Source organism: Polyodon spathula, chromosome 11 (genome assembly GCF_017654505.1).
Source record: "Polyodon spathula isolate WHYD16114869_AA chromosome 11, ASM1765450v1, whole genome shotgun sequence".
Classification (NCBI taxonomy): Eukaryota; Metazoa; Chordata; class Actinopteri; order Acipenseriformes; family Polyodontidae; genus Polyodon; species Polyodon spathula.
The window spans coordinates 41,862,800-41,875,702 of record NC_054544.1 but is presented as its reverse complement, the minus strand read 5'-3'; the positions used below and the strand labels follow the sequence as shown (position 1 = coordinate 41,875,702).

The 12,903-nt window shown below is 37.8% G+C and overlaps 1 protein-coding gene across 2 annotated transcripts in view; it reads right to left on the bottom strand.

Annotated features, from left to right (window-relative positions):
• The window catches only part of LOC121322963 (YEATS domain-containing protein 2-like), a 57,310-nt gene that overhangs the window by 41,866 nt on the left and 2,541 nt on the right, over positions 1-12,903 (bottom strand). For both annotated transcript variants that reach the window (XM_041263624.1, XM_041263625.1), the window contains exons 4-9: positions 12,254-12,346; positions 11,280-11,513; positions 10,231-10,349; positions 4,839-5,000; positions 1,798-1,909; positions 1,271-1,315 (exon numbers count right to left, since the gene is read on the bottom strand). In XM_041263624.1, coding sequence (XP_041119558.1) covers positions 1,271-1,315; positions 1,798-1,909; positions 4,839-5,000; positions 10,231-10,349; positions 11,280-11,513; positions 12,254-12,346 — 765 coding nt within the window. The remainder of the gene's footprint in view (positions 1-1,270; positions 1,316-1,797; positions 1,910-4,838; positions 5,001-10,230; positions 10,350-11,279; positions 11,514-12,253; positions 12,347-12,903) is intronic.

Here is a 12,903-nt window from a genome sequence, read left to right as displayed (position 1 = left end):
ACGAGCACTTTATCATGCACTGTGGACTTGTGTTTGTGTTTTGTGTTACATGTGGGTGTTTAAGATCAGGGCTATTATTTCAGGACCAAACCGTGGACTAAAACAGTGCAATACACGCCGCTGTATTGCCTGTTTCTCATTGTTATTGTTTACTGCCATTTAGTCATCAGACTTTGGATTATAAAAATAAATAACATTGAACCTGGATTGTCGCTGTCTGTCTGTTCATTGATCACTGCAGCATTCCTGCACCTGTACACTGTTAATCACGTTGCTACAGTCATCATAATAAAAAAAAATATATCGATTGACCTCAAAAGCTGGTTTATCAGAAATAAACCAGCTTTTGAGATCAGGGAAATCTTGGCTTGTATTCTACTTGTGCATTACAAACTTTGCTCCACTGTTTAAGGACGCTAAACAAAAAAAATTGCTTTTCGATGTAACAGGATTAATATTACTTTTGAATCTGTTTATGCAGCAAGACTTCCCATCTTTTTATATTTTTGTGATTGAATCAATCAGACAAATCTCTTTTTCCAGGGAGACCTGGTCAAGAAGGTAGCATATAATACAACAAACACACAAACTCAAATTAGCACAACTACTACAAACAATTTTAATCAGACCAAAAATTATTTAGGTCGGTCACAACAAAATCATGTCTCGGCTACATAAACTTGTCAGTTAAGTGAAGTTAATTCCAAGACCATGGAGCTAGAAAAATAAATGCATTTCTTTTTTTTTTCCCAAATTCCATACAAAACCTTATTAAAACAAAAATTAGTGCTGAATTTAGAAATACTAAAAGAAACCTCATAAATGCAATGACAATGTTTTGTCTAGCAATATCTTCAAATGCAGAATACATCTGAGATTCACTCTAATGCTACTTCTGGAGTGTGGACTCCACTCCTAATTGATGAAGTGTGAATGGTCTCTAAACGGTCACATTAAGAGAAATGTGTTAATTATCCACACACCTATCTGAATGTACCAATAGCCTGTTTGTCTATAGTCCATCTCAGATGCGTCCCTCGTTCATTACATGGTTATTTTTGCATTCTGTGGTCCTAATCAACGTACAGTACACACTATTTGGAATTTTCATTGTAAACCATTGAGCTTTTTTGGTGCCATGAATGCAGTGCTAAGTTAGATGGCTGCCCTTATTATAGACAATAGTAGTACCCACTTCCAGCGAACACTAACCAGAAGAAATGAGACTATTCTGCCAACATACATACATCAGTATTTAAATAAATCTTACCGTTTCTGCCCCGAGTGTCTGCAAACCAGTGTAAGTTCTATCCAGCTGCACAAAAAAAAAAAAAAAAAAAAAAAAAAAAAAATAATTAATTAGCTGAAAGAAAATCACAGCCTTTCACAATGGGATGCCAATTAAAATGGCAATTAAAAACGCTGTATACTCCGATAAAATCATAAACCTCAACTAAAGACATCATTAGGAGTAGCATTCATATCTTGACTTTCCATTATCAAGTGTATACCCCCCACACACACAAACTGTATTTTTTAATTTAAAAATTGTGTAAATTGTAAATTCTATGAGGATAATCATTTGTAAGCAAAAATGGCATTATTTGTCAAGGGAAACTAGCTTTGTAGACTGCTGAAAAGTCAAGGTTGTGTATTGTACTAAAAGTACCCTGCAAAATCAGAAAGGCAAAAAAAAAAACCAAAAAAACAGAGCACTATCTCATTTCACCTAAAGAAACGTCCGTGCAGCACCAAGTTTTTTTAATAAAAGCTGTGACAGTACATTCAAAGATGTACCTTTAGATGGTGAATAATATCAATCCTTTTGTTTCTGGGATCCTTAAAATGTATCTGAAATCGGACAGGAAACTCCCCCCACCCTCGTCTTGTCAGGTGAAAAGGTGGCTCACTGTAAACAAAGAAAAATTGAAACCAATATGCGTAAGGATACAGCTGTTCTTATCATCCAACAGGCCATTTTTCAAATTACAAGTTCTGATTTAAGCCAGCAGGTTAATAATCAAACTTCACAAAAATAACCCAGAGCGCTCCAAAAACCAAACAATTTCCCAGACGTGGACTTGACGTTGATATGACTGGGAAAGTCGATGCAAATCAGGTTTTGGGACCATTTTTAATGATTTGTTCTGTACTATTTGTTTTACATATTATAGTTGGAAAATCTAAAGTCACAGCGAGCTGCATTCAAAGTGCGTGGGATAACTACTTGTTACAACTGTCCATGTACATATTCATCTAATTCAGGAGAGCAGTGGCTACCTACTCTAAAGCCTTCCTTAGTTCAGCCTATCAGATGCCAATATCATTAAACAGTATAAACAATGTTTGAATGACGTTTCAACTCTAAACAAGCAAATGGTGCTGTTCTCCAGTGCTGTAACAGAATGCACCAAGTCTTTGAAAATAATAGTTTGACACATAGAGGTGTAAGAGGAATTTCAATGTAAGATCTTTTTTTTTTTTTGACAGTATGTTTTTGTCCTGCCTGTGCTCAATTACTGTTAAAAGCAAATTATTTTAATGTTACAAACTGACACAGTGAACACTTTCAGCATTCCTGCTCTATATTAACTCTTCACAAATGATTAAACTGCTTTCTTCCAATGGCGACAAGATGTCACATGAACTACAGTGGCTCTCAAAAGTATTCACCCCTCTTGGACTTTCCCACATTTTATTGTGTTACAACATGGAATCAAAATGGATTTAGTTAGGAGTTTTTGCCACTGATCAACACAAAAAAAGTCCATAATGTCAAAATGAAACATAAAACCTACAAATTGTTCTAAATTAATTACAAAATATAAAACAGAAAATAATTGATTGCATAAGTATTCACCCCCTTTGCTATGACAACCTAAATAAGCTCTGGTGCAACCAACTGTCTTTAGAAGTCACATAGTTAGTTGAATGGAGTCCACCTGTGTGCAATTAAGGTGTTTCACATGATTTCAGGTTAAATATACCTGTCTCTGGGAGGTCCCACAGTTGGTTTGTACATTTCCTAACAAAAACTACATCATGAAGACGAAGGAACATTCAAAGCAAATCCTGAATAAGGTTCTTCAAAAGCACCAATCAGGGGTAGGATATAAGAACATTTCCAAGGCACTGAATATCCCCCGGAGCACAGTAAAGTCCATTATTAAGAAATGGAGAGAATATGACACAACTGTGAATCTGTCTAGAACAGGCCGTCCTCAAAAACTGAATATCCGGGCGAGAAGGGCACTAGTCAGAGAGGCCACCAAGAGGCCTATGGCAATTCTAAAGGATTTACAGTCTTCCACGGCTGAGCTGGGAGACACTGTGCATAAGTCCGGGTGCTTCACAAAACTGGCCTTTGAGACAGTGGCAAAAAGAAAGCCGTTGTTAAAAAAAACTCATATCGAATCTCGTCTAGAGTTTGCCAGAAGGCATGTAGGAGACTCAGACCAAGTGGAAGAAGATTCTATTGTCTGATGAGACCAAAATAGAGCTTTTTGGCCTCAATGCTAAGCGTTATGTTTGGCGCAAGCCTAACACTGCACATCATCCTGAGAACACCATCCTTACCATGAAGCATGGTGGTGGCAGCATCATGCTATGGGGATGCTTCTCTGTGTCAGGGCATGGAAAGCTCGTGAAGATAGAGGGCAAAATGGATGCAGCAAAGTACAGAGAAATCCTGGAGGAAAACCTGCTGAAGTCTGCAAGAGACCTGGGACTTGGGAGAAGACTCATTTTCCAGCTGGACAATGACCCCAAACATATAGCCAAAGCCACACTGGAGTGGCTTAAAAACAAAAAAGTGAATGTCCTGGAGTGGCCCAGTCAAAGCCTGGACCTCAATCCAATTGAGAATATGTGGAAAGAGTTGAAAATTGCTGTTCACCAAAGGTCCTCATCCAACTTGAGAGCTTGAGCAATTTTGCAAAGAAGAATGGGCAAAAATTGCAGTGTCCAGATGTGCAAAGCTGGTAGAGACTTATCCAAATAGACTCATGGCTGTAATTGCTGCCAAAGGTGCCTCTACCAAATATTGACTCAAGGGGGTGAATACTTATGCAATCAATTATTTTCTGTTTTGTATTTGTAATTAATTTTGAACAATTTGTAGATTTGATTTTTCACTTTGACATTATAGATTTTTTTGTGTTGATCAGTGCCAAAAATTCCTAATTAAATCCATTTTGATTTCATGTTGTAACACAATAAAATGTGGAAAAGTCCAAGGGCGGTGAATACTTTTGAGAGCCACTGTATGTCCTCTTGTCGGCAGAACTTTTAGTTAAGCTGTCAGTAGAAAAAGAAAACACAGTGCTTTACAGTTATGGGCGAAAGGAATGGCACGGATGGAAATAAGACTCCCAGGGCACAGCAGTTCGATCCACTCCTGGTTTTACTAGGAGTTTAATAAGACACACCCGAGCTTGTTACCTATACACAGTGGCTAATCAAGTTTGTATTAAAACCTGGAAAAGGTGAATCTGCTATGCAATATGAGTCTTGTTTCCATCCCTGAACTGTATATAGAACACAAAATGTTTTGTCCCATTAAGTGTTAAAAGAGACAGCGAGTCACAGCTGTGAACCAGGATCCACCAGTGCCTACACCCTCATCTACACTGACTCATAAATCATACTTTACCATCTTTTATGATAATGAGTTTAAGAAACATTAACTGTGCCTTTATCTGAAATGTAATTAATAATGCCAATCAACAAGCAGGTTTGCTACTGTTTTACTGTGGCACATGGATACGTCCCTTTTTACTGAGAAACTATCTAAGTTAAAGAAACCTTTGTACACAGAATCCATTCTCTTTAAAACATACCTGACTTCAACCAGATCATTAGGTTTGTAGCTGGGGTGAAGGAAAAACCACACCTTCTTGACAAAATGGTCAATGCTTGGTTCCCTTCTCGAACCCCGTACATACACCATCCACTTGTGGGTTGACTGGTCATTCTCTTCTCTCTTATCAGGGGGAATGTACCTTGAAGGAAAAAAAAAAGAGAAAAATACATTGTATGACAACAGAAAATGTCAATTTTCTAATAAATCCCATCATAGTCAATGGGTTTGCTGGCTGAAATTGTAAAGTCCCAAATCAACCTGGTTTGATCTTGGTCTGGTGCAGATGGAAACGAAAAGGACTGATTTGAAATTGCTTTCAACTTAGCCCCAGTGGTAGATGGAACAAGAAGGTGAAAGAGTGGACAGAAATGAGCAATGAACTAACCTCTTACTTCTTTTAGGGGACACATAGAATCCTGTTCAATGGTCTGTCAGTACATGTGTGTGTTCTCAAGAAGACACATCCCCAGAAGTGCAGATAATGCAACCCCTCAAATTAATCTCAAAGCTAACGGGATGGTTAGCACGGCAGTCTCACTGAACTGAAAATGGGTCTGGAATTTCACAAGGCTAGCTGACAGACATCCAGGACCAGGACCACTGCTGATCCAAGATCAAGTACTGGCATCTTACGGAGCTGCCGCAGTTTTTAGTTTTGTTAGTGGTCCAATAAAAAACACAACTCTATCTAGTAATCAGTATGTTAAAAGCTATAGGATCTGTTGCAGCAGTCAATACAATCAGGCTTTGCCATGCCCACAATATCGATGCATTGCAGTATATTGAGGTGGGAATTACAAAGCTCAGGGTGTATGTCAAAATATTTTTTTAAGTTGTATTTTTTTTTTTTGTGCATTTATATAATCACAGATAAAATGATTGCACTGTATTAGACAAAGCAAGTCATAAGTCTTTCAGCATGAAGGAAATACAAAAATAAATAAGTAAATATGTTCATATGTTCTTAATACTGTGTTGTGTTTCAGCTTGAAATTAAAACATCCAATCGTGCCCAGCAGGTAAAGCAAAGGTATTTCCCAATTATCTTTCAGTCTACATCATTAAAAGTTCCTGTTGCCTTAAAACTATTCCAAGAAATGAGTAGGAATTTGTTTTGTTCAGTTTTGTTGCTATTCTGTTCACGTTTCTTAATACAACTATATACAATATTGGAAAGTTACATAATACGTGCAGAAGAGAATAACAGATTTAAAAATAGTTTGTGTATATATATAAAATCTGCATTTGAGTGAAACTACTGTACAAGAGTACGTTTTTAAAATGATACTAGAATCACCTTTTATATGTATTATTTTTGCGGAAGTTCTGTTTCTAGCAGAAACGTCACTGTTTGTAAGTAGCAAGCGTGTTTCAATAGGCAAATAAGTTGCGTTAGGCACTAACTGTATTGGGTAATGTAAACCAACTGGACAGTAAACCAAGTCTTCTGGTGAAGTTGATAGAACAGAAGGTTAAACAATGGAAAATGTTTTTATAACAGAAATAGCGATAACCAAATGTAAATTATGATACAAAAAAACAAATAGCTCACAGTGGGCAGACTTTCCACAACAGAAACCCATTTCTAAACAATTCAACAAAATCAATATTTTCCTCTAAGCCTCACCAAAGAAAACAGTTTTAAACAACCCAGATAATCTCTTCTGATTCAAGTATAAAATGATCAAAAGAGTTCTATCAATATCGTCAAACAATCCGTGACGGTTCATATAAGAACATGTGTTTACACTAATAATACTACATCACTCTGTTTTTACTTTAAGCACAAACTGTACTGAACAAGTGTTGAACTTAAATTGAAATTAAATGTTGTGACTTTCTAAAACTGAGTCTCTTAAAAACATGAAGTTCATGGATCCCTGAGTGCAAAACGATATATTGCAGATCGTCTTCAACTCATTATTTTTTTACTTTTGTCAACTAGACAATGCCTGTCCCTGCGCTGCTCATAAAACTTCCCCACAGTACAGAAACCACCAGCCTGCTCTGATCTGTGTTATCAGTCAAGGCACTATAATACATGTTCAAACAAAATTCCTATCTAATTCTACATTTCTCCGTCGACTATACAATACTCTAACCAAGCACCTTGGAATGTGACTGCTAAGGCTGTCAAGCTGACATGTAAATGGGTTGGTCGAGGTCAGGTCAATCACCCTCGAAACCGAAGGTTCATGGATTTTGACGTTGTTTTGGCATAGAGATATAAGATTTCCCCAATAACTTTTTATTGTTAATGCGCCAGTAAAAAGTAAACTAGTGCTGGAAAATTCTCTTTATTCTCTACCCATGCTCAAACAGAATTGTGACCTTTGATCTTGAATGGTGAGCTTTGACTTCACTTGGACTGTCTGCCCCAACATGGATGACCAAAACCAAGGTTGGATACTGAAGTTCACACCATCCTCTAAGTTTGTACCAAAAACCAGCCTGGGATCTTGATGGGATCAAGAGGTATTCACTCATTACATTGTGTCATTGTAGTTTCATGGGTAACACATTAAGGATGACTGGAAAGTGAATGGCTGTACAGAGCACAAAGAGAACTTTCTGGCAATATTTTACTTTTCACTGTAGCACTAAAAATAAAAATAAAAAGTTACTGGTACTTTTATGTCATTGGTCAGATCAAATATTCAGTGACCTCTCACATAAAAACCGTTTGACCTAGATATGTGAAACTTGGAGAAATCATACATCGCTATGGCACCAACATCCCTGCCAAACACCATCAAAATTGGGAGAGGTCAGAAACCTTCCTGAAGTGATTGATTTGACAGAGACTGATCCAAATGTGTAAACTGCCAGAAGTAAACTAAAGGGCACCATTTAAAAAATGTGTGGGGCCTTTTCAAGGGAACCCCCCCCCCCCCCAAAAAAAAACAGCACAATAATACAGTGAAGAAAAAACCCAATGTCTTTCAATTGAGCATTAAACATTGTTTCACGTTTACTAAAGTACAGGTAGCACACAATACACCTTTCTATTAAGGTAGACAAATAACTTTGATACATAAGAAAAAGTTATCTGCACACATGCCTCTGTGTTGGAGTACTTGGAAAATATCACATCTAATTAACATGAAGCATGATCTTAAGCACACACCAACTGTTGGTAAAGTTTAACTGTTATCAAACATTCTGCAAATCTACAGGCATCTTACCCATGCAAATTAAGATTAAAAATCATCTTATTTTGTAGATAAAACTGCTTTAGATTTTCATAAAATGGCTTACTTAAAAAGTATATATACACAAACACACACACACATACATATATATATATATATATATATATATATATATATATATATATATATATATATATATATATATAGTGCCAAGAAAAAGATTGTGAACCCCAATGATAATTATGGAAATTCCATAGCTTTACTATGATAGCCTTCTTGAATCAAGTCTTTTCTTAAATATCCAAAAGGGTTTATATTAACCAATTTCATGTCTTTTGAAACAAAATGGTGTATGAATTAGACAAACAATGAGTAATTAAGATTTGGGGTATGTGAAAATTAAGTGAACCCCTGGTTTTATCAGCTCAATTAAGGGGATAATTAGAATCAGGTGTTTAAATAATTAGGTAGCTCTTCAGGGGTGAACTTGGGAGGACCCACCCTATATAAAGATCAGAAACTTTGTGAGTTTGGTTTTCACCATACTGGTATGTGAAAACACGTCATGCCACGATCAAAAGAAATGAGGACCTCAGAAAAAAAGTTATTGATACTCATCAGTCTAAAATGGGTTACAAAACCATTTCTAAGGATTTGGGAATCCACCAATCCACTGTCAGACAGTCTACAAATGGAGAAAGATCATGACCACAGTCACTATCCAAGACCGATCATCCTTCCAAAATCTCTCCGAGAACAAACCGGAAAATCATCAAGGAAGAAGTCACAAAGAAACCCAGAGTAACATCCAAGGATCTGCAGGCCACTCTCGCCTTGGCTAATGTCAGTGTTCATGACTAAACTATCACAAAAAGACTGAACAAGAATGGTGTTCATGGAAGGCTAGCCAGGAGGAAACCGCTGCTCTCTAAAAAGAAGATTGTTGCCCCCGTCTGAAGTTCGCCAAAGAGCACATAGATGATCCACAAGACTTCTGGAACAATCTTCTCTGGACAGACGAGTCAAAGGTAGAACTTTTAGGCCTCAATGAGAACCGTTATGTTTGGCGAAAACCAAACACTGCCTTCGAACAGAAGAACTTCAACCCAACCATCAAGCATGGTGGTGGGAGAGTGATGGTTTGGGGCTGCTTTGCTGCCTCAGGACCTGGATGGCTTGCCATCTTTGACACAACCATGAATTATACATTGTATCAGACGATTCTAGAGGAGAATGTCAGGCCATTCGTCCGTGAGCTGAAGCTGAACCGAAAGTGTGTCATGCAGCAAGACAATGATCCTAAACATACAAGCAGATCTACAAAAGAATGGCTGCAGAAGAAGAAATTCCGCGTTTTACAATGGCCTAGTCAAAGTCCGGACCTAAACCCCATCGAAATGCTGTGGCAGGACCTGAAGCGAGCTTTCCATGCAAGGAAGCCCTCAACTGTCACCGAGTTGAAGCAGTTCTACTAGGAGGAAAGGGCCAAAATTCCTCAAAACCGATCTGAGAGACTGACCAACAGTTACAGGAAACACTTAGTTGAAGTCATTGCTGCTCAAGGGGGTGCTACCAGTTACTGAATCTAAAGGTTCACATACTTTTTCACACATGGATATTGAATGTTGAATCATTTGTGGATAAAGAAAAATTGAAAAAATATCATATTTGTGTGTCATTTGTTTAATCAGGTTATCTTTATCTATTATTAGGACTTAGATTAAGATCTAATAACATTTTAGGTTTGAAATATATGAAAATCCTAAGGGGTTCACAAACTTTTTCTCAGTACTAATATATACTGAGAAAAATATATGGAATACCTAATTTTCCCTTCAGCCAATTATCAAACAGGTTGATTATCTAGCATCTAGCATCAGTGCGTTGGACATCAATGCTTTATTGACAAAGCAATCGAGAGGTGAAAAATCTTGATGTCCAAAACAGCAAATGTACAAGAAAGCACTGTTTGCTTAATGGACAACAGCTGCTATTCTGCCTTAGGCCACCTGGAATGCCATCTGTAACAAAACGTGCTGTGATTTTTATGTGAGCATCTGGGACTGGGACTATACTGAGACCACCAAACTAATTTCTCCATTTAACCTAACTAGTACATTAACCCACAGTATCAGCTAGGCACGGCTTCAATGCCAAAGTTTCAGTCTACTTAGATATCCATTCCCAGACTGCTCTGGAGCTCAACAAAGCACCTACTTGGAGACATTTCCAACAACAATGGTTTTCTTCACATAGAGACGTGAAGAGTCCTCTCCGGTTGTGTGGTATGTGACTCGCTGATCTGTATCCTGAACAGAAGACACGCCAAATGTATCCTGTGGAAAAGAAGATGCACAGAAATCCTTAATTTGCAGCTTTTGGATTGGTTCCCTGCAACTACAACTATCCATTAGCAATGCAAACTGGTCAGCATTCTTAAAAATACAGAAGAGCAATCAACAGACATCAATGAATTACATTTTATTGCATCAACACATTAGTGTTTTTTTTTTTTTTTCCTTAATCATTTCCTCTATGATTGTAAAGGATTTACCATGGAAAGAATGGGTCCCCTTTTGGTCTGGATTATGGATTTAAGGATGTTAAATCTCTTGTGCAGTAGCAAGTTTGCCCTATATACTGCATTGACAAATAACTGAAAAGAAATAAATCTTCACAGAGTGTTGAAGACATGGAATGGATTACCTAGCCATGTTGTTGATGCTGAAATCACTGGCATCCTTTAAGACCCAACTTGACAAAGTTTTGAGACCAGCTACAAAGAACCGGACAAACACAGATGGGCCAAATAGCCTCCTCTTGGTCGTAAATTTTCTTATGTTCTTAATAATAACTTGGGCTCTACACTAGAGGACTGTTTTTTACGTGGTCAAGGCAACAGTCGTTACCAAATTATAATATCAGGTATCCTGTGGCAACAGTCAGAGGTTCATGCAAAACTGATTGTAATTTCAGAGATGCATGTTTTCCAAGAAATTAAGTTAACGTTGGATGAATGGTAATTGCCCTCTTGGCAATTGCTGATGATGGACAGTTTAGTGTTGTTTCCCTTGGTATGGGTAATTCCTGGGATATTTGTTATGAACTGTATTTTAAATTGAACACTGATAAGGTGAAGTACAGGGATTACAACTTCAGGATAGGCTAATTTGCAAAAGCAGGTCTTAAAATATTCAGCAGACATGCACTAGTGTTATTCATGACTCTGTGTCTAGCATGGATGGTAATCGACAGTGCCTTGTTACCTTCCCTGTGTTCCTGCCTGGTCTTCGTTCCTGTCTGCCTGGCTCTTCTTTATAAAGATGCTCGCCTTCTTTGTCCAGCTGGCATTCGCTGAGATGAGTGAGGGACTCTGTTTCGGAGTGGACCAGGGACGGCGTCTCTGACCCCTGGTTGAGAGGAGAGGACGATCTAGAAGGAGACTCAAGGAACCTCTTTATTGCTGGGTGGTTGAAAACTGAAGGATCACATTTTGCCCCCTAAGAAAAAGAAAAAAAAAAGGACAAAAATATAACGGAGTACTGGCAACTCATTTATCTTAGCATTAACACTTCATGTCTGATAACTACTAAAGAGAAAAAGAAAACACCCACTTTGTGGATATTAAAAGCTTTTGGACATCTGATATTAGAAGAAATGCCAACTGAGAGATTTCTATTAGCTAGTGTGGTACCAGATTGTAAAATAAAAATACATGGAGGTATAAGAGAGTTATGACTTAATGGAGCTATTTTGTTAGCTATTTACTTAAATGTTGTCTCCTAACCGCTTAGACCAACTACAGGGAACAGAGCAAGATGTGTTTGTAACTTCTTTCCTTTACTTGGAAAGGACTATACTTGGATCATTCCTCCAGTATATCCTGACGTAACCAGAACGATAGAAAACTGGCATGAAATACAAGTCAGGCAAGTGAATGGGAAATAAATAAATGGCAGGTGGCAGTTTAGATGAGGTTGAATACTATCAATAAAGTTAAAAAAATAAATAAAAGTGTGTATATGCCCTGGAGCCTGTAACTTACAAATAATAAAAAAAAAAATAATTTCTAATTCTAAAATATTGTTAAAGAAGAATCAATGCATGCTTTCTAAACTAGAGTAAATATGCTTAGCCACTGTGACTGTCGTGCTGGCAACAATACATTGCACATGGCTTTAACAAGCTCCCAGTTTGATAAACCTACAGAGCGTGTTAGCCACCTCTTGAATCTTCTTACCTCTGAAACTTTGGGCTGCCCTGCATTTGAATAGTAATTTGCCACGATGCAGGCCCGAAGCTTATCCATCATCCTTCTTGCTTCGTTGAGACGCTGAGAAAACGAAACAAGTGTTTGAACAAAAAAAAAAGCATACGGAACAAAGTATTGCATCTTTCATCTTCCATAGGAGGCTGTGTGGTCCAGTGGTTAAAGAAAAGGGCTTGTAACCAGGAGGTCCCCAATTCAAATCCTAGCTCAGCCACTGACTCACTGTGTAACCCTGAGCAAGTCACTTAACCTCCTTGAGCTCAGTCTTTCGGCTGAGACGTTGTTTTAAGTGACTCTGCAACTGAAGCATAGTTCACACGCCCCAGTCTTGAATCTTATAAAAGTGCTTTGTGATGGTGGTCCACTATGAAAGATGCTATATAAAAATAGAGTATTAGTATTATTAGATGCAAAAATAAATGAATCCCCCCCCCCCCCAATATGCATGCGTTGGTAGAAAACACACCTGTGACAAAAATGTTAATATTATGCACTACCTAACCAATTTATCAGACAGACCTGCCCTGCAATGTGTGCTTTGACCTGCATTGCAAGGTTGGACACTAGAATTAGTCCTGCACCCAATCCTGGGTTTCAGAACCCCTTTTGATTCGGTATAT